General features: G+C 40.9%; 1 protein-coding gene across 10 annotated transcripts in view; it reads right to left on the reverse strand.

The window, feature by feature from the left end:
• Positions 1-22,996, reverse strand: part of DUSP16 (dual specificity phosphatase 16) — an 89,335-nt gene that overhangs the window by 21,782 nt on the left and 44,557 nt on the right. For all 10 annotated transcript variants that reach the window (XM_042991773.1, XM_042991782.1, XM_042991777.1 and 7 more), the window contains 2 exons: positions 21,955-22,093; positions 5,001-5,164 (listed from right to left, as the gene is read on the reverse strand). In XM_042991773.1, coding sequence (XP_042847707.1) covers positions 5,001-5,164; positions 21,955-22,093 — 303 coding nt within the window. The remainder of the gene's footprint in view (positions 1-5,000; positions 5,165-21,954; positions 22,094-22,996) is intronic.

The following is a 22,996-nucleotide window of genomic DNA, read 5'->3' on the forward strand; positions in this document are numbered from 1 at the left end:
ACATTATGCTAAGTGAAATAAGTCAGAGAAAAATACTATACAGTCTCACTTACATATGTGGAATCTAAAGGAATCTACTCAGAGATACAGAGAACATATGCGGGGTGTAGGTGACAATGGTCAGAAGGGACAAACTTCCAGTAATAAGTCATGGGGATGTAATGTACAGCACTTAAAAGTTCTCATCAGAAGAAAAAAAATTGTAACCGTGTGGGTGATGGATGGATTCTTGCTTCAATATACAATTAAGAAAACTTTCAAAAATAACATTTTTGAGTCAAAAATAATCTTTATTTCATTATTTTATTATTATGATTTCCATTCACAATTTTTTCCCTCTCAAAGCTTCTCTCTCCTAAATAATGAAATAAACTTTGCCCTGTAGTTGGGACTAATTTGTAAGTAAGGGTCCTATAATCTGTTGTTGCAGACTATGAAGTAATAAATGGAACACAGATTGATATACAAGCCTTAATAAAACTGCTCTACTTGGCCAAGTTTCCCATGTTCAGCTAGACTGAGGAGAGAGATCACATTAAATCACCAGGGGCACTGCAATTTTAGACAATGGAATTGTCACTTTTTTTTCTGAAGTCCATTCAAATAAATATTTTTGCATTTGCCACTCCTTTTGCCTTCAAAACTGACCTTACGTCCTACTTCCTCCATCCAGCCTTCCTCAGTCAACCACACCCACTGTATCCACCACTCACGAAAGCCTCTGGTATACCCCACCTCTTGAGGACATTGACCAAGGGCCCTGTGAACCAGGAACTGTCCTTGGTGCTAGGGATACGTGATTTCATTTGAACCTCACGTGAATGCTAGAAGGCAGGAATCATGAGTTTGTAGGTGACGAAACTGAGATTCAGCAACTTAGCTAAAGTGATATGGCTGGTAAGGTAAGACCTGGGAAGCAAAACTGCCCACCTCCAAGGCCAGCTGTCAACCATCACGCCAGGCTGCATTGGTAGTGGGAGTTCTACAGTCACTCACCTCGTCTTGTACATCATTGTGGAATGAACTGGTCTTGTCTACTCAACTTGAGCACCATGTGGTGTATTTTTACTGATAATTTTGACCTTTGCCTTCCTGGATCTTATGGAAACCCTGAAGGCAGTATTCTGTGTCTAGGCTACTAGTTCTGGTAAGAAAACAACAGAGAAAGTGGCAGTCATCCCAGTGGCAGGCAACACAACCTGGCAGCACAAGAAAACCAACCTTGCTGATTCCAAGAGTGAAATGAGCAACACCAAGAGTGCCAACAGCACACTGTCTGGATGGGGGGCAAGGGGGCAGGAGAACTGCTAACTTACTGCAGATATAGCTCTGGCTTTGTGACTACTGACAACAGGTGATTCCATCATACATTTCATGCATTTAAGTGTGAAACTAAAGTCTCTACTGGAAATGTTAAGCGATAAGGCAGAAAATCAAGAACTTTGGTCTTTCAACAGTAACTAGAGATTCTTGCGCAAATCCCACTCAGTTCAGATGTGAACTGGGCACTGGCAAACTACTTTTAGTACAGTAAGCTATTCCTGTTCCAATTCTTGTATAAAGACTAGAGAATAAAAGAACAGACTGTGAGAAACAAAAGTACAGTTGTGAGGGGAAAAGAAATTGAAGGTATTCTTTTTGCTACCAATGACTTCTTACGGTCTTTTACAGAAGAGCTATGCCTTGGAAACCTGAGTAAAATTAAAATATGTTGAAAGTATTGACCTACACTGTCCTCTGTGGTAGCCACAAGCCACATGAGGCCACTGAGCACCTGAACTGTGCCACACTGAGATGGGTAGTAATTATGAAATATACACCATATTTTAAAGACTTAGTACAAAAAATACATAAAATAGCAATAGTTTTTCTACATTGATTGCACATTGAAATAATATTCTAGATATACTGTGATAAAGTTATCAAAATTAATTTCACTTGTTCTTTTTTACTTTTTTAATAAAGCTATTGAAACATTTTAAGTATATGGCTTGTATTACCTTTCTAGTGGACAGTGCTGGTACAGAATGTGCTGTAGGAAAACTAGGCAAAGAAAATCTCAGCAGTGACTCAAGAAACAGTTTAGATCGTCAGTCCTTCATAACAGCCTGTTCTAGAGAGTTCTAGCTTCTAGAAGATGGGTATGTCTGGTGTTATATGAACACAAGCCTTAAAGCCAGAACAGTAGCTTGAGTGAGGATGATCTCTGCCACTAACCAGCTTTGAAGTCCATGACTTCCCAGCCACAAAATCTTGGGTAAGTGACAACTCAGAGCCAACCTATGTCTTAATCCTATTATGAGGGTTAAATGCAATAATATAAAGAGCCTAGCATTTTAAGTGGTAAATATGATTTTAATAAAGTTTCTATGATATGCTTTTAAAATATATTGGTGTCACTTGATTTAAAAGAAAACTAGGGGCGCCTGGGTGGCCCAGTCGGTTGAGCAACGGACTCCAGCTCAGGTCATGATCTCACGGTTTGTGAGTTCGAGCCCCACATCAGGCTCTGTGCTGACAGCTCAGAGCCTGGAGCCTGCTTCAGATTCTGTGTCTCCTTCTCTCTCTGCCCCTCCCCCTCTCATGCTCTGTCTCTGTCTCAGAAATAAAACATTAAAAAAAATTTTTTTTAAAACTAATAAAATTAGTGGTCTTATCATCGATGTTTTTAAAAACTTCAGCTTCTAAATTCTAATAAAAAGGTATGTGCTATTAGGAAAAATTACAAAATCTTCATCTCTGGAGATCTTCGGGAAGAGAAGCAGCATATTATTTCTCCTGGAAAGTTTAAATCAGAGAGCTGAGCAGAAAGATCAGTTCAAGCTATCTGTTCAACAGAGCCACATCTGGTCCCAAAACTCATCTGTTGGGTGTCGTGAAATTCACTTAATGTTTCTGGAATATCAGCTTCCTCACTGATCAAGGAAAGGAGGCTGACTGCATGATCTCTAAAATCCCTGTCAGCATTAGGACTCTTCTCAACAATGAATCCAGAGGTCACTATGGGATTCCTGCTCACCATTTTCAAAGCATGCTTACTTCTCACCATCCTTTACATCTGCTGTAAAGAAGTTTCCTGACAGTCTTCCACAAAACCTCCTTGCCCAGGCTGTTTTCCCCTTGAGCTTCCATAAATTTATTCCTTCCCTACAACCACCTTCTCCCAATGCTTCTGTGTACATATCCTCTTCAGCCTGTTCAGTGTCCACTGAGAAACCAGCTGAAGGAGAAAACCATCCTCTCCCCATGTCTTCAACTCCAGGGTCCATTTTAACCGCTAGAGTCGTTAACAGACACATATGTTAAACCTGGAAATGGTGCACAGCAAAATGAATGTGCCATTTAACTTGATGTCAAAAGTAACAAAAATGATCTATAACACAATTATTTGTAAAAGCACCTGCTGACTGGTTATGTTTTTTTGTTTAACTAGGGGTAAATCGGGACAGCATCCTTAACTAGGATGAATTTTATTTCATTTTCTGATTGAGGATTAACTAAAACATCTTCAGCTTTATCCCAGGGATGCATGTGACTGTAGGAAATTAATTTTGCTTTCTGTGACATAGTTTGCTTATCTCTAAAAGAGAATAATCACGTGTTCAAAGGAACTGTGACCCCACCAGAAAGGCTCAATAAAAGTATAAACTATCGGCAGCTCTTCCTGCCTATGGGTCCTGTCCCCGTGTTTTAATAAAATCATCTTTTTACACCAAAAAACCCCGAAACAGTATAAACTATCAAATTTCAAATCTCTCACAGTAAAAGCAGAGATATTAATAACAGTGTCGAGGCAAAATTTTACAGAGGTGGGAGTTTTGAAAAAAAAAAAAAAAAAAAAAAATGAAAGAATCCCCCACTGCTGGCAAACAGGGTATTTTTGCTTTTCACGTGCTAATACAAGCCAATCTGGGAGCTAGCTTTATGGTCAGCCCAACTCTTTCAATTACTCAAGGGAAAAGGTTAAGGTACCTCCCCCCTTTACAAGTAAGTAGCACCTGTGGGGTGCCTGGATGGCTAGTCGGTTAAGCATCCGACTCTTGATTTTGGCTCAGGTCATGATCTCACGGTTCATGAGACTGAGCCCCACAGTGGGTTCTGTGCTGACAGGGCAAAGCTTACTTGGGATCCTCTCTCTCTCTCTTTCTTTCTCTCTCTCTCTGCCCCTCCCCTGCTTGCTCTCTCTCTCTCTCTCTCTCTCTTTAAAAATAAATAAATAAAGTAGCACCTGTAAGTCACCAACAGGTAAATTAAGATCTTTGATTGCTCTTTTAGAGAAAAACCTCTTTTCTGGGAAGTTAGAGCACAGTTTCCTAGCACTACCAGTTAAGAGCATATAAGCTGTGCAGGCAGGCAGACCTTAGTTCTACTACTGTTACACCTGTACCATTAAATACGGTGGCCTGGATCACTATGGATTCCTCTATTGGGCACACCAGCTTCACGTGTGTGAACCTTTTTAGCAAGTCCGAGCTCCTCCCTCTTCTTTCTCAACGAAGGTGTTCCAGGCAGCCACTGACGGGGCAGCCTGCAGTGTGTGCTCTTAGCCCTTCTCCTCACCATCTTATTCCCACCCCCATCCCTCCAGCCAGAGGCTCTTCTTCAATCCAAGCTCAGCCTGAGTCCCTTTCTAGTATGCCTCAGTAAATACAGTTACAAATGTGAAATAATCTAGGAAGTATCAGCCTTCCTGAATGTGCCCAATGACTACAACAGAACAATTAATACACTAAGAAAATCCGGCTACACTTCTGACAAATCCTGTCCTATCCCAGGTCTCCCGGATCTTTGAGGAACAAGCAAGTGTGACAACATTTACATCTTATGGCAAATCAGTAACATCAAACAAAACAGCCCTCCAGAAGCTAATGCAAGTGCCACAGGGAGTCACACTGAGAATGCTGTACTTCCTTTCTGGAAGCAACAGCTGATGGGCAATCGCGATTTCTCCAGCTGCTAACAAGAAACCCTACAATGAAGGATATTTTCAAAGCACCCACCTTGTTGAGGACATCTCGCTGGCAGCCAAGATAAAGATTGGGAAGAATTCGGGTTGGCCCAATGTTGGCAACAGGAAGGCAAGGCTGAGAAATGCAGGTAGGGACTACAGCAGATTTTCCTTCACAGAGGCCAGGGAAACAACGGGAGAACTCCGCAAACCCACCTAAAAATACACATAAAATTACTATGCCATGCACTAAGATAAAAATCAGCCTTTCGTTAACTGCTCAAATATAACTCTAACTGGTTAAAAAAAAAAAAAGTCAAATCCCACAGATGCAAGTGGACAGCACTACACACGTACTCCTGTCCACAGCGGTCCACCACGGAGCCTGGCATACAGCCCGGCAGTGAGCCTTGGCTTACAGGGCCACGATGGGGAGCGGTACCCCTGAGGACACCTAACTGGACCCGTCTCTTTCTCCCTCTCTCCAACCTCACCTACCCTACATTTCTTCCCTGCCCTCAGTCTCCCAAATGAATACTCTCCTATGGAACTTAAAGAGGATTTAAAATAAGTAGCAAATAGGGGTGCCTGGGTGGCTCAGTCAGTTAAGCAACTGACTCTTGATTTTGGCTCAGGTCATGATCTCATGGGTTCATGAGATCAAGCCCCGCACTGGGCTGTGCACTGACAGCATAGAGACTGCTTGGGATTCTGTCTCTCCTTCTTTCTCTGCTTCTTCCATGCTGGCATGCACATGCTCACTCACTCACGTGCTCTCTCTCTCTCAAAATAAATAAATATTTTAAAATAAAAAAAAAAAAAGTAGCAAATAAGCCAAGACAACTACTCAGAGAGGTGAAATGGGGATATAAAAACAAAACAAAAACAACCATGAACTGAGGCCAGATGTTATTTCTTCAAAATAAAATTGATCAAGTTAAAAATGCTAGAGTTAAATTTAAATCTTCCTACTATGTAGGTTTTTTATGTCAAAGGGATTACAGACATATGCGCCCCTACTCTTGCAAATATTCTCCACATCAAGTCCTTGAAATTCCTGGACAGTTAATCAAGGTTCCTATAATTACCAGTGACTCCTGGGATCCACTGTTCATTTTGCTGAGCACTATGAAGAAGTGGTGACAGACCCTAATTTCTTAGGGTATGTGAAGGCCTTGTGGCAAGATTCCTACACCCAGAAGAATCCCGTTTTTCCTAGTCCAGTCCTTACTATGATCTGCTCTGTGACCTTCATTAAATCACCATCTTGCCATTTCTTAATGACAAGACATCTACCCAACCATTGGAGGCACCCTCACCCCCTCTGAAAAAGAAAAAATGAATATGGTCTTCCCTGGGTTTTCCAATATAAATATTCCTTGCTATTCAAATCCAAACCCAGAATCTAAAGATTCTGATACATTTTAGAGAAATCTTCTCCCAGCCAAACCCTCATTACTCACCAAGTTCAAAGTCAGGAAGCAAAGAGATTTGGATCACAGGAAATACTTGTATATTTTTAGTACTATTTAATTAAAAAACAATTAACATGTTATTAGGACAGGGCAGCCCCACTTTTACCTCTTTAATCAGGCCCTAAACAAGATCTTAAAATCTCACTGAACATTTATCTCCAGTTCTTTGAGTTACATTCTGTTAGTCTTTAGTCCACTTCCAGAAGCAACTAAAACATGCCCTCAAAAACTGCAGACATGCAGGGAGCTAGGAGGGGAGAGTATGTCATCCCTTTTATCCCCTATAGTATGTTCAACTGAAGTTGAATCTGCTGGACTCCTGTGTCTACTGTCTGTACTCAGTACAGGTTCCACAATGCAGCAAGCTAGGATGGCAAGGGGCCTGTGACAGCTATGGTACCCGCAAAATGCTGAAGTGTCATTCCTAGCCTCCACCTAAGTGTCTGTGCAGTTTTTACTCATCAGCAGTTCTTAAGGTAACCTGATGGAAAGGTAGGCAGTTCCATTACAGAAATCCCATACTCCTTCATGTGATAGATGAGGCCCTCAGGATGTGTTCCCGTATAGTTTCATGGCTTCATTACTTACCATTTCCAAGCACGGCCTCCAGCCACACAAAACCCACTTTCATTTCACACTCTGATGCTGTTCTCTTATTCAGGATTATCACCACCACTACCATGCCCTGTGCATGCACACACAGCAGGCAAAACGCAGACAAGCCCCAAGACTGACGGCAGAGAAAGAGCACAGGCTGAGTTCAGATACATTTAGGACCCAGCCTCACCTGGGAGGCCTTCCTCCACCCTGGATCTGCAGCTATTTGTTTAGCTACATCTTGTTAGGATTCGCCAGAGACACAAAGCGAAAAAAGCAATGCTCTAAGGTTACATTTCCCGAAGTGTGCTCCAAAGCACTAAGGTCCTACAGGAAGTTGACAGACAAGATACTGGTGCAAAGAGTAAGAGAAATACTGCGTATCATATTTCCCTGGGAGAATCACAGCACATATTAGCATATTAAAGACTCCAAGGAAATGAGTTTAATGTAACTCAAATAAGTTTCCCAAACCATTCCCCCCACTGCCTAAAATCTATTTATAGTAAGGGCAACTCGCACTTGAGGAAATGTTACACAAGGGCCACTGCAAGTAATGAAATGGAGCCAGTCACAATTCCTACACCTATGCTCATACAGCATAACCCACAGGGAACCTCAAGAAAGCGGTCAACCTACCTTGGCCTATGTATAACAGTGTCACTGATTAGTATTTATAATTTTGTTTCTATTAGTGTTCTGTTCCTTTTCAGTCTAAGTGCATAACACAGTTATTTAAGGTGAGGTGTGTTGTTTTTTTTTTTTCCCTCGAAAGTAGTTCTTCTAACAGTAAGTGTTAAAGGGTCTCATCATTCTTTATCTACCTTACACCTACCCAACATAATAACTGACAGGCACTATTCTGATTACAATTTAATTGTAGGAGTTTAAATATTAATAAGCTTCTGTTAACTTCTCTGGGTCCGGTATTTCTCCACAGAGCTGTTCTCAGATTTTTTTTCTATCGTGGCTCTAATACAGTTCATGTAATAGCCTCTCATTTAAATCTAACAGAACAATATTTCAGTAAATATTCTCAGAGAAAAGAGAAACAATCCAAGGAAACTCCAGTTGAATTCCATTTTAAATTTATAAGTAATCAGATAAACAAATAATACAAGTAATCAAAGAATTACTTAACAATAATTGTTAACGTTAGCAAACACTAATGTTTGGTAAGCGACAAACATTGCTCTAAGCACTTTAAAAGTATTTATTCAATCTTTGTAACTATGAAGTAGGTGCTATCATTATTCCCATTTTACAAATAAGAAAACAGAGGTTCAGAAAAACATAGGGTAATAACTGGCAGAATTAGGATATGAGCCCCAGCAGTCTGGCCCTAGAGACTATACACTCAATGGCTGTGCTATATCATCACTTCTCCAAATACTACGAGATTAACTCCCTCTTAGGATACGGGGACAGCCTTGCTGATTTCTATGGGGTCCTGCCCTCACTAGCCGTGGCCAGTCAGGTCTCAATACCAGGCTGAAAATGGCCATGGGCCTCTCCCAAACTGATGGCAGAGCCTCATTTCCCCAAAGCTACATGGTTCAAAAGCTTCAATGTGGGAGAAAAAAAAAGGGCAAGATGTCTGACATAACCAGAGACACAAGAAACTCTAAATGCACTTTGCATGAAACCAGTAACAGAATTGACAGATGAATTAGTTAAAGTATAAATACAGTCACTGGTCTGTTCAGGATCACAGTGTGCAAGGTGGTTGTGAAACTGAAAGCTGTCTTGAGGACTTTCAGGCCATCCTCCACAAAGCAACTCTCAGAGGGGACACAATTTGGCAAAAACCACAGAGTCAGTCACTGTTGGCTGTTTGAGGTCCGGCCTTATCACTAATTACTACCATGATCCTAAATCACTTTTAACTTTTGAGTATCTCAAAAGTGAGTGTGGCTCTAGAAAATTCTAAGAGAACAGAAATAAGAGCAGGAAACCAGTTTTTAACCTCAAAACAAAACAAAAAAGCCAAACAAAAACAGCAATAACACACGGTAAGAACACATTATAAAACAAAAAGAAATCTTTTTTACCTATCTTTTCAATGAATCTCTGGCACAAACCTGAATAGCCTTAAAATACTGAACAGATTTTACTAAAATCAGAGCATACAGTGCTCAGTCTTGACTGAGATGTCCCAAACCATAGTCGCTTCCAGAAAACACGACCTGAGCCAAAGAGTACATTTTCCCTGATCTTTATCTAGGACAATGTTCCACTCTGCTAACACCCTCCTTCATTGACAGTTTTTTCCATTCAATGACCTTTCATTCATCATTGTACTCTAGTGACCTCAGTTTCATTTCATTAATTAACAACAGATGAGACACTGCCTGATTTCCCCGAACTCTTGAAAAACTATCTGTGGCCTCATCAGCAACTCAGTTTTGAAATATGTCTAAAATGTCCTTCTTCCTCTTACAAACCAGATCTAATAGGAAGAAAAATACAATTCATCTATGCAAACTTTTCGTTACAAATGGCTGACAGATACAAAACCCATCTTATTGGCCCTGTCACAACCCTCCATGGTCCCACAGACTCCATGTTAGATTCCATTACAAGAAGATGCAACATCAGCACATTATCCTCCTCTGTTGAAAATGTTTTAAAATACCTTTTAAAGTTGTTAAGGATTTAACTCCCCATCCAATCTCACCAAATTTCTATCCCTAGATTTTACATTATCACCTGGGAATGTAGAAAATGGAAAGTCGTATAATCCATATGAGCTTCCCTAAGACAGACCTGAGTCTGAATGGAGGCTTCCACTCTTCCCTGTATGCTGAAACACTTGTTTTTAAGAGGAAGGAAGACATAAGGGGCGCCTGGGTGGCTTGGTTGGTTGAGTGTCCGAATTCGGCTCAGGTCATGATCTCACGGTTTGTGAGTTCAGGCCCCACATGGGGCTCTGTGCTGACAGCTTGGAGCCTGGAGCCTGCTTTGGATTCCGTGTCTCCCTCTCTCTCTGCCACTCCAGCCCCCCCCCCCCCAAGCTCATGCTTGCACTCTGTCAAAAATAAATAAACTTAAAAAAAAAAAAAAAAAAAAGAGGAAGGAAGACATTCATGCAGATGCACCTGGCCTGCAGAGAAACGCAGACAAGGAGACCAGAGGGTAGACATGCAGATTTGGACTCTACAGATCTGGATGGACAGGCAGTCAAACTACAATTTCTGTTAGTCTTCCACAAGTCCAGCCAGTAGAATGCAGGTTTATACATAAAAATGTACACGTTACTTTGGACACAGAAAACATCTGGTGTAGCTTAAAGGCATTCATAATTATGTATCACCTTATTCTAATTCAGCCAAAAAAACTTCTTCCTTAAGTGACCTACCTCCACAATTCTAGTCACAAATACCATGTAAAAAGTCAATGTGAACTATCATTTAATTTTCAGAGAAGAAAAAAATCTGCCAAGTAAAATAAAATACATATAACAACTCTACTAAACAATTCCAATTAGTCACTCTTTTCTCTTCCCTCTGACCCTTGCCACCAGTTATAAATCACAGTTTTTTTCTTAACAAGGAATATTTGTAATAAAACAAAAGTAGCACTTTACTACAGCTTAGTGATGTTACATAAATGTTTAAGCCTCAAGTTCTAAAAATGGATTCCCTAGTCTTTCTAGCTAGAGATGAACGTCAATTCCATTACTGTCAAGAGCGTTCCCTGCAGGGAGAAAGGCAGGACTTCTTCACTTCCGGCCACTCATTAGAGCACTATCAGCAGAGCCACCCAGGGTGGGAAGAGTTACAGGCAGCTCCCCTGCATATTCTGAATGGATTCCACAGCTCTACATAGAAACAGTGCTTATACAAAGCTCTACTTCAAGACAGACTTTTCTAAAAAGTCAATGCAAATTAATTTTTATATTAAATTTTCACAGAGTTTATATAGCTTCAGTTTTTAAATATAGTCTTCATGTAGTTCAACCTTTGTAAAACAAAGACTCCATTTTTGTGACATAATACAACCCATTCACTTCCTTATTCCAGAATGCATATGAAGGATTTAAGTGAAGTATACCTGCACCTGTAGAGAACATTTCTCTCCATACTGAAAATAAAATCTGCTACTTTGCTATTGCACAAAGTAGGCAACCCTAATATTAAAAACTAAATTGCTGGGGCTCCTGGGTGGCTCAGTTGGTTAAACATCCAACTTCAGCTCAGATCATGATCTCCAGGCTTGTGAGTTCAAGCCCCACATCAGGCTCTGTGCTGACAGCTCAGAGCCTGGAGCCTGCTTTGGATTCTGTCTCCCTCTCTCTCCGCCCTCCCCCACTCACTCTGTCTCTGTCTCTCTCTCTCAAAAATAAACACTAAAAAAAATTATAAAAAAAATTAAATTGCTGAAATGTATGTTTCAATTGTTGAACTCTTATTTTGATAATAAATATACATTTCACTTCACAGTGAAGTGATTGATTCAGGCAAACTTTGTTCTCTGGCCACTCACAAAAAGACTCAATTCTTCCAGGGTCAGCAGACTATACACATGGAGAGTTGAAGCTAGTTAAATAAAATGAACAAGAAAATGAAGGCACCATAATTTCACACCCCTACAGAAAGCAAACAAAAATAAGTAGCTGTACTATTCCAATGTATATAGGTTCGTCTGGGTAAGCCAAGCCACACATGATTGATAAATCATTTCTGAGAGGGTAGAGACCATGGCATATTTTTCTGAACAACCTTAGCAGCATTCCTTCTTTGTCTTATTTAGCCAATCCTCCATGGAGCAGCACTGACGAGAAAAATCCCTAAATAATATAAGGCATTAACTTTAAGCTCTTATCCCCTTCACTCTGTGTCCACCAGAGCACAGACCAAGAGGAAAGCGGACAGGTACGCGCTGCTGTGGAGACCATCCAGGAAGCCCAAGAAGTAGCCTACGTCTCACAAAACTTGCCCATAAATGACACCTCCAAAAAAGCTTACTCTGCATCACTCTATCACCTCACCCAATCAGGGAATGAAAGATTCTATCTAATCTAATTTGGGGATTAATACACTTATCGCCTAGACAAAAAAAGAATTTTAAAGTTTCAAAGTACTAGCAGGAAAAAAAAAAACCCAAATACTATAATAATGCAATTCTTTTGATTCAGAATGTCTAGATCTCATTATTCCCCAAGATCTAGATCAATTAGCAAAATTCAGAAGTATTGTTTAGTAAAGAATTCTCAGAAGATGTAGAGTGATACCTATTTTACTGATCTTTCAAATTGGCAATAGAGAGCCACACCCAAAAACTCCTCTTAAAACACCCATGACACACAGCGAGGACTCCTAATAAATGCCCTCACACAAACAAAGATTTTTCTAAAGAGTGCAACCAGAATAACCAAACAAAAGGAATATGGCCAGAATCCACCACTCACTGAATAAAATCAAGAAGTTCTGTAAGAGGGAAGCCAGATTCACAGAGGCAGCCCTGACTGATCCTGCAGTAATGTTAAGGGATGAAGACAACAGCAAGCAAGCAGTGTCCGGGGACTTCCCAAGAAGTAAGAATTTAGGATGCCTCGTCAGCATGGATAGGAAGGTTATTTAAGAAACCGTATTTGCTCATTTCACCTGAAAATAAAGATCTCCAAGTTTGTACTGTTTGATGTCCCCAAATCCAATCTAACACTTTCAACTCCCTTTGGTCATGTTTACTTGAAAGACTTACTAACACCTTTAAAATAAAGTCAAGGCCAACGCCTCCCTCGCTTTCCTTCCGCATCCCCATCCATGGTAGCCCCAGCCTCCTGGTCAGCTCAGCAACATCCAGTTGCTATGCCAACACACTGACTTTCCTTTCAGTCTCTCCTACTGTCCTGCCTTTCCATTCTCCTGCCGCCCCCTGGTCCAGGACCTTCATACCTCACTCAGATAAATTCAGTAACAGCTCTCTCTCTGATCCACTTGTTCTGTTCCCAACTCATGTCCAATCTGCTGCCAGATGAAGCATCTTAAAATAAAGTTTTGATGTAATCTCTGCTCCCAAATATCCACAGGATAAAATCTACGATTGTGAGCAGACATTCAAGACCCTTCCTAATCTAATCCCAATCTATTGTCCAATCTGATTTTCCATGCCACCACCCTACATGTAAAAGGAAAAATCAGTCTTCTCTTTTCCTAACACACCTTTGTTTTCCAATCTTGAGCCTTTAGCAATCCAGTCTCCCCAATCCATTTTGTATTTCCTTCCAAACCATAGGCTAGCCCAGGTCATACCTCTTCTACAGAAGTCTACCAAGGATTTTTTTTTTTTTTTTTACCATAACTAATAAAATACATTTCACATCAAAACCTTCTGAACACACAGGTGACACCAGTGGCAGCCAGACAGACACAGACAGACAGCTCTGACAGAGCTCTGGAGAGCTGGCCAGGGGTCTTAGGTCGATGCTGGGGGGCCAGGTCCCAGAAACAAATTTCAGGATGCTATCTTCCCTTACTGAGTTGCTCTCCAACAGTTTCAATACTCTTCTGTTGCTTAAAAAAAAAAAAAAAAAAAATCTTTCCTGACCAGTATATATATGGTCCTGCCAACTTAGAAATTTCATAAAATTTATGGCAACCATCTGGCAGTAAGTATTTGCCACTGACTTGGTAAGTGTGAATTATCTTTGTGTGTGTGTGGTGACCTCTATTTCTCCAGCTTTACTACACTGTGAACTACTTGTGGATAAGAATTATGTCTCACACTCCTTTGTAATCCCCTCAGCATTTAGCACAGTGCTTGGCACATAACTGAAATTCAATAAATGTTTACTGAATCCTTCCTTGTTACAATGAATAGCTGTTGATGGACACAAGTCTTGTATATTTTTGGTGCTCAAAAGGATTTCCTGATTCCATTCAAAGCCTAAAGCTATGCTGGCATGGGCGGGGGCCCAGAATCTGCTTCCTATTCTTGGACCACAATGCCCTAGAAGACTCTCAGGGTGACAGAGGCAGCACAGGGCAAGAAAAACTTTTTTTCTGCTACTACAGAAAAAAATGTAGAACCAATGAGTGCTACTCTGGTCATTGACAAGCAATACTGAATCCTTACTGTGCTTCCTCCATACCCAATCTTTAGTGTGCTTCTGACTCTACATGAAAAGTAGAGAGAAAAAATTTTTTCTGATGTCCATAAGTGGCTCAGAACTCCATATGATCCAGAGAGCCCAATCATACCTGCAGGGGTCAGAATTCCAATAATGACTTGGAAGGTCCAATAATACCCCCGGGCTCAGGGTATCAGGGCACGTCCCTTAGGAAATTAATCAGACCAACTACAATTAGGACCTAGATAAGGATGAAGTGGCTGCTGGGCAGGTTTTACAGTGATCAATCAAAGCAATGGGTGAAGTGAGATTATAAATTGGGAGATAACTCTATGAGTCAAGAGGAAAAAGGGGTATGAGTCTGGTCTCAAGAGAATGACTCTTAAAAATCAAATTTGACTAACTTATAAACTGTCTATGAATCACCATATAACTCATCTCTCATGCCATTCTACGTGAAGCTCCAAGCCTTCTGAGCTACCCTGTAGAAGGCTCTCCCAAGGACTACTTCTGTGTATTTCACTCTATCAACAGTCTTCTTGGCCAACTGCACAGCCTCCCTGGAGACTTCACAAAGTGGTCAGGAAGAAAGGGATATCTGTTCAGTCAACCAAACAACACTAGAGGCTACTGGAATCACACTTAAGTTAAAGAGATTTAGTGAGCACCTACTGTGAGCAGGACAGGGCACTAGGTGAAACAGAGGCCCTTTCTGGAATGGAGAGTTTAGTGGGACAAATGCTAACCAAATAATTAGATGAATAATTAACTAATTATAGGCAGGTGGCCAAAGGAATGTGTATCACAGAGAAAACCAACTTTGCCTAGTGGCTAGGGAAGGCTTGACAAATACACTGACTCCAGCAGGAAATGTGAAAGGAGTGGAGGACAGGAGGAGAGGGCGTCTGCGAAGGCCCAGAGACTGTCACCGCAGGTTTACAGCACCTGAGAGGAGGCCTACAGAAGTGAGATGGAATGAGGACTTACATGGCATGAGATGAAGTTGGAGAGGCAGACAGGAGCAGCCATTACAGGGCCTTGTGAGTCAGTTATGGATTTGGGAATTTATATGAAAAGCAATGATGCATATTAGACCAGGGAGTTATATAAATCGGGATTACATTAAAATATAAAAGTACAACTTTGGCTCCACTGCGACTGAGGGATTCTGGGGGGCACAGCAGAGGACAGGAGAAGACTAGTTAAGAGGCTCTTGGAGCCCTCGGGGAGAGGGAAATCTTGGCTTGAGAGCTGGTGGCAGAAGAGGAGGAGAGCAGATGCTCCGTGAGGTCAGAGGACCTGGTGAGTGAGAGGTGGCAGAGGCTGCAGCCAAATCCCTGAAGGCTCACACATTTGTCCTCCTGGTTTAAAGGGCTTGTGTCACTTGATTTCATTTTTTCTCAACTCTCACTTCTCCCCTTTGCAAAAGAAATCCACTCTAGTCCCCCCACTACCCTCTTCAAGTCGATGTTCAGTCCTGACATTTTGAATCATGTTTCTCCCCCCCTCGATCAGAATGCCAAGGTCTGACCTCCACCAAATCTTACTCCTCTTCCCAGGTTCAACTACAATCCCATTGCCATAATCAAATCTTCCCCAACCTCCACAGGTGACATTCCATCACCCTGATCACCATATCACACGGTACAGCGCATGATCATGTGCTCCTCTCTTTCACCAACTCTAGGCATGTTTCCCCAAATTAATCGTTAGGTTCTCAAGGGCAGGGCCGAGTCTTTTGCTTTTCTGGTAGCTCAGCCCTGGGCCCAAACACAAAAGTGCCCGTGAAACACTGAGAAGTTAGACTGGATGAAAAGTCCTGGATCTGGCGCTTCTCCAGAACCACAGGTGACATGACCAGGGCCAGGGAAAATGGAGGCCACCAATGTCATCTAGGATGCTGTCATTTGGCTTGTGCAAACTGTCAGGATGAGTAACCAAGGAACTATCTTTTTTTAAAAAGACACAGACATAGGCATCATGTCTTAGGCACTGGTAGCTGGGCAGTGGCATAAACTGGCTTACCACACTGGCAGGCAGCAACTGCAGAAAGACAATCCAGTTTGGACCGCCTCACGCAAATGGAGGCTCAGAAGCTCAGCAACCAGTGGGCAAAATAGCACCTATACTTAGTCTATTTTCAGTGGCTCTCAGTCACTGCAGCTTTTTAAACTCAAGAACAGCCAGTTCCTGAGTAACTATAGTACTTTTCCTGAGATCCATTCATTTCAGTCTTTTACCAACAACTGCAGGATTTGAAGTGGAGTGACTAAAGATTCTCCTCTCTAGACAAAAGGACCGAAGAAATGCCAAACTAGGTAACAGAACTGTGCACAGCAAAATCCGTAACCTGCAAGATAAGGCTTCCACTATACCTCCATTAGGAAGGACAGTAATTGATTCCATGAAACCAAAGCCATATGTTTATTATACAGATCTATTGACTGAATCCAGATCTCTGTTAAATTGAAAAACCATAGTGCCCAACACGTTTTTACTTACTCCTAGTTCTAATTAGACTAGCAAATCTAACTCAAAACAAAGACATGTGAACTTGGCCTTTAACCAAAGCCAACATTAATCTGTGTTCAGAGACAAAATGTTTATAAAAGCCCTTAGCACTTTAACATTGTCCCTAACAGTAAATGCTTAATAAATGGTATCTTCTACCATTATTCAAGCTATATATACTTCAGCACAAAACAGAGTAGTTACACTTTTGATGATCCCCCTGCTAAAATAATGTAATGCTTTAAAAATTTCTATATAGAGTATATTTTTATACATTGCTTCATTCCATAAAATGTGAATAAGAATAGGACTCTGAAATCCACAAAGAGTCTGAGGAAGAGCTACCAATAAAAGAGCCTTTCAAGATAAGGCTGATCTGAAATGGGAGCCCCTGATTCAGTTCAGCCTCCTGATGAAATTCCAGAAGACTCTGGAATTATTGCAGATATGGGCCTGGGGAACATAGTGAGAGTGAGAGCTTGGGAGACCCACTCAAGGCTCTGTTACTTTCCTCATTTGTAAATGAAAGGGCTGAAGTCCATGACTCCTTCATGGTGTTTTGCTGTAGGGCTGGTTATCCTGTGCCTCATCACAGGACAGGAAGGAGTGATGCAGAATTAATCAACTGTCATGGGCCCCTTTTGCTTTTACTCAGAATTACAACACCGAAGAAAGAGAAGGAAATAACAGAACCGTATTTCTCATCTGTAGGCTGATCTTTATTTGTACTAATGGCCCATTTATTCTCTTTTCTCTATGTTACCAAGAAATGAAAGTCCAAATTCAGTATTTTTCCTTTTTTCCTTCTATATTTATGTTCAGTCTGGCACCCTCAGAAATATAATAGACAAAAAGCAAGTAGAATAAAGTGATACACAGTGAATAAGTAAAGGCCAAGACACAAGATTATTTTTTATTTTTTAAGTTTATTTTGTGAGAGACAGAGAGCGCGAGCTGGGGAGGGGCAGAGAGAGAGAGAAGCAGAGAGACAGAGAATCCCAAGCAGGCCCTGTGCTGTCAGCCCAACAAGGGGCTCAAACTCATGAACGGTGAGACCATGACCTGAGCCGAAACCAAGAGTCATCGCTTAACAGACTGAGCCACGCAGGCAACCCCAATATTTTTTAAAGAAAACGAGTTTTCTGAACATTACCTACCAAGACCAAAAAACTTGATTATTTGTTTTTTAACTCATAATGATAAGTTTTTTAAAAAGACTGATATCGAAGATTTCATACATGTTATCCCATATAAATCCTCCCAACGAGAATCCCCAGTTATAGTCATTTTTGTGAAACAAATGTTTATGTCACCCATTCTGTCACCCTATTAACTCAAATTCTTAAGTCTTATTTTTACAGATGGTTGTGGAAGGATACATGTATTTTTAAACTGTGCTTATTTAATAACTGGCTTCAAAATTAAAAAAAAAAAAATGGAAAAGATGGTTTTGTCACCATCTATCCAATGATGATGGAGAACTTCCCAAAGGGACCCAAATTCACTCTTTCTTGCTAAGATGAGGCTGCTCCTGATAATCAAATTCTTTACTCCTCTGAGGGTAAAACAGTGCTATGGTTTGGCTTGGCTCGGTTACTGGGAGACCTCCCAATGGCTAAATAGATCAGTTTATATTTGCCTTTAAGAATATAGAAATTGGGGGGGCGCCTGGGTGGCTCAGTCGGTTGAGCGTCCGACTTCAGCTCAGGTCACGATCTCGCGGTCTGTGAGTTCGAGCCCCACGTTGGGCTCTGGGCTGATGGCTCAGAGCCTGGAGCCTGCTTCCGATTCTGTGTCTCCCTCTCTCTCTGCCCCTGCCCCGTTCATGCTCTGTCTCAAAAATAAATAAAATGTTAAAAAAAAATTAAAAAAAAAAAAAAAAGAATATAGGAATTAGGGTGCCTGGGTGGCTCAGTCGGTTAAGAGTCCGACCTCAGCTCAGGTCATGATCTCGCAGTCTGTGAGTTCGAGCCCTGCGTTCAGGCTCTGTGCTGACAGCTCAGAGCCTGGAGCCTGCTTCAGATTCTGTGTGTCCCTCTCTCTCTGCCCCTCCCCTGCTCATGCTCTGTCTCTCTCTGTCTCAAAAATAAATAAAAACATTAAAAAAAATTTTTTTTAAAAGAATATGTAGAAATTATCACAACCATTCTCAGCTCATACAGACTCAAGGACTTGTATCTTCCTATGAGTGGAGCTAGGTCTCCAGAGCTATTAGCTTTTTATTAAGGTTCAGTATTTAAGGATGACATAAAATTAGCACTGGCTCATCTCAGTATTTTTATTAACTCTTAAAATCGTATTTAAACCTACTTAAATAGATGAAAACACTTTCATATTACTTTTCTGTAACAGCTGTATGTTTGCTCTGAACAAATATACTTTGTAAATCATTTATTTCAAAACAATCTCAAGTTTTCACTACACTTCATATTGTCTCATGACTATTTAATAGAATCACTGATATTCTACACTAATAAATGAATCACGTGAAACAGAAATGATACAAACCTACATGTAAGCTAATTTAGATAACAAATATTTACTGAAAACTTAAGAAGTGCTGGGCCTCCTGGAGAACACAAAGATGAAAAAGACACAGTCCTCAGCTTGAAAAAGAATTCAGCAGGGGAGTTAAGCTAATAAATGAAAAAGATAAAGGAGAACATAAGGTTTAAATAAGATTTTAAGATAATAATGGAAGATTTATGACAGGATAGCATATGGTTATCAAATGAATCATTTTGTTGACAGTACTGACTGGGCTTCTCAGAAGAAGGGAAAGCTGGTCAAGGTCCCTGGCCGAGGAGGCCTGCAGATGTGGCCAATACAGGTAGAGTTCACTGAAGAACCAGGTTCCAAGTTTCAGGACTAGAAGCGTTGGCAAAATGGTCTCCCTGATAATCAGCTGCCCAAGTGGCTTAAAAGAACCCCTTTCACCTGGCAGAAACAAGTTTAATAGTCTAGCCCCGTCCCCAAACAGGACCTGTTCCATATTAAGGAATTAAGCCCATGCCAGTATAGCTTCCCCAAACCCAATCCGCATTTCCTTCAGTAATCCTGCACTTCTTTGTGTCTATACAACTAGGTCCTCTTGGTAAGTTTGGGTCTCCTCTTATTGGAGGGAGAGAGCACATAAAAATGGTTCATCTATCAGTTCTGTGGGGACGTCTTTTTGTTCCCCTTCTCCAAAGTAATTTTTTCCCAGGCAAGGTAGCTAGCCCTCTCTGAGAATATGAATGGAATTCAGGCCACATTTCTTTAAAGCATCTCACATCTGCCAACAATTGATGGCCATACCTTCCCAAGCATTTTCTTCCACTTCTGCCACTTTTCTGTCCACTCCTGTCACTAACCAAGGGAATTTCCAATTGGTCAGAGGCTTTTGGACAGCTGGAGGCTTTCAACCATTGAGAACCTTCTCTTAGGTTTCATAAGAGATCTGGCTGCTCACTCCCAAACAAGGCAATTCAGTCCCTGAAGCCACCTCCTGAACTAAAAGATACACAGGATTCTGGGGTGTGGATGGGGATATGGTGTCAGCAATACATTCAGTGTGGTTCTTGGTGCTGCCTGGATGGACCCTCATTGAGACCCAGGCAGCATTTCATGTATGATATGGGGATGTCAAGGTGTTCTGATCCAATGTGTCATTCCACGTGTCCATAGGGCTGATCTAGCCGATCGCACTGAGTCCTTTTTCTCCCTTGCCCAAGGAGTGCTCCTCCCACACCAACACACAACTGATAAGAACGTTCCCAGGTAACTAAGGAGTGTTCTTTGGTAAAGGGGAGAAAGGGTATTTAAGGAACTGAAACACCTGTGCTAGAAACTCAGTATGAGCTCACTCCTCCACAGGAGTGTCCATCTGGCCACGCTGTCAAGTCAGAGTCCCTTCATAGGGAAAGCGTCTCAAACAAGAGTGAGGTGCAGAGTGCCTTTCCCGGGAAGCACACAGTTGGTGTACCCTCTTTAAAGAATAACCCTGATCCCATTAGTAGGATTCCAAGGTAAAGTCCTCAGAGTGCCTACAAGAAGCATGAAAGGAGTTCCTAAACTCACCAGATGAGTTTAATGGAACTCCAATAACAGCTGTCATATTTACCACAGTTATATCCCAGTAAAAGAATGTACCCAGCAACAAGAGACAGAACCTAACATAATTCTCAGCCACGGAATTCTGAAAACTGCATTCTAAGACACACTGACTTCACGTAAGGAAACCAACAGAAAGGTCAGGCAGAATCACAGCATAAGCGAAGGGTATGACAACGGATAATCTATGCCTGCTTTTTGAGACCTGAAGCACGAGCTGAGGAGAGAGAACTGGAGACATGGAAATCTCATCTAAAGCTTCACAGAGTTTAAGTGTTAACACACCAACAATGGATTCATCCTTTTCTCTGAAAACTGAAATGTTTACACTTCCAACAATCAACTGCCAACAAGTTCACGGTATCCTCCTTGCAACAAAAGACTCAAGAGGTGAAAATGATAATATCTACCATATTTTATTTTCTTAGGTCACGTTTTTAAAAGCAATCTTGCCTTTCACTGTGGCACAATCTGCGGGCCACAGCAACTGTGTGTTCAAGGTCACTGTGCACGGTCAAACTGTATCCCCTGCTCTGAGCCAGTGTGAGTGACAGGGCTTTGGTATGAGCACTCTGCTGTAGAATCTGTGAGATAGAACTCTCACACCACCCCCCCTTTAAGACAGACATAAAATACTTAGTTCTTCTCATGTATTTCATAAAACCATAAGCTTAGTATTTGCAAACTTTTCCAGTTGTAAAAACGAAAGAAAAATACGAAAGTAAATGAGTTTTTAAATTGTCCCCCTAATTATTAGAATAAATGGTCTACATTCTCCCCTCATTGTTCACAATGCCCAAGAATGGTGAGCTCATTGCTGGAGTCCACTTTAACTGTAAATGTTTAATAAGAGTTCAACCCTGTGAAACTCCTCTGCTTCTTGCCACAGGGGGCAGGAACTAAGAAGAGGAGCTGAGAGGTAGAGCATTTCATGTTTTTAGATCCCAGGTGAATGGAAAAATCCCCCGGCTAAAAGCAGCACACCTGTCTATGTGACATTTCTAGCTCATAAATACCAAATGAAGAGGCATTTGAGCGAAGTAAAAAAATACACTGATGTGTATGCCACTAATGTGGAAGAATGACAATATTCAAGTTAAACAGAATAGTTATGTCAACCGGAAGCTATAAATAAATCAGTTTACCCAATACATTCCCAGTTGTGATGACCTATCTTACGCTGAGCTCACTGCCAAGTACTGCTCACTGGTAGGGCTCGGTGAGATGCGAAGTCCTTTCACTTCTGCCACAAACCTTACCTGCGAGCAGGTGGACGGAGCTGAAGCTCTTCTCCAGTTTACCCAGAAGTACAGTGAGAAAACAGTCTGAAGACAGAGAGGCAACATCTTGGGAGCTTTGATCATAAACCACAACCTTCTGACTGCAATCAATATCAACCTGCAATGCAAACGTGAGGCTGTTAGGAAGGCAGCTCCCACAATCCTCTGGTGCTGAAGCAGATAACTGTCTCCCGCTTTCAATTAATAATCTGAATAAAAATGAGACACAGTCAATTTTCTGGATAAACCTAGCATACAAATGGTAAGATACTTGTAAAAATCAACTTTTAAAAGGCAAAATTGATGTTAGGTGTGCTCCAAATGCCTTGGTTTAAAATCCTTAACACTGTAAAAGGCTAAAACTCATAAAACAGTATGTAAAATAAACATTAACAACCCTTGAACTAAAGAAACATTTAAAAACGTTTCTACAAAAGAAATAAATCAGTTGCTTAGTAAAATTAAAACATGAACTCATTTTCATTCCTGAAGAAAAGAAACAGCTTTACCTACCATGAGGACGACATTTTGGTATCCCAGAAATACCTTCCTCGAAGATAACATCCCTAAATCTTGAACAATGGTGCCTTCCCTTCCCACAAATAAACAGCGCTTCTAATATAATTAGTTTCCACTTTATTCCCGAGCATTCTTACAGAATGAGCTCCTTTCAGTAAATTTGTAGATAATACAAAATAATGTATTAATTTAGTAACTTCTGATACACATAAATTTTGTGTATTAAGTTACTAATAATATTGTGTATTAACTATAACTATTTATTAGTATTTAATTTTTTTAAAAGTTTAGCAAACCATTAATAGGAAAACACAGCATTTGACCAAATTAAAATAAGTTACCCTTTCTGTATAGTTTAGAAATATTCTGAAATGTGACAGCGTGGTTAGTAAATTACTTGGAGGTATCCCTTAGGTACCAAAGTTTAAAAAGCAACCAAAACTCGCTCAAATTACTTTTTCCCCTAAAAATGAGACTTCGTTTTACAATTATTCCTCATTCA

This window comes from Panthera tigris, chromosome B4 (assembly GCF_018350195.1).
Source record: "Panthera tigris isolate Pti1 chromosome B4, P.tigris_Pti1_mat1.1, whole genome shotgun sequence".
In the NCBI taxonomy this organism is placed as follows: domain Eukaryota; kingdom Metazoa; phylum Chordata; class Mammalia; order Carnivora; family Felidae; genus Panthera; species Panthera tigris.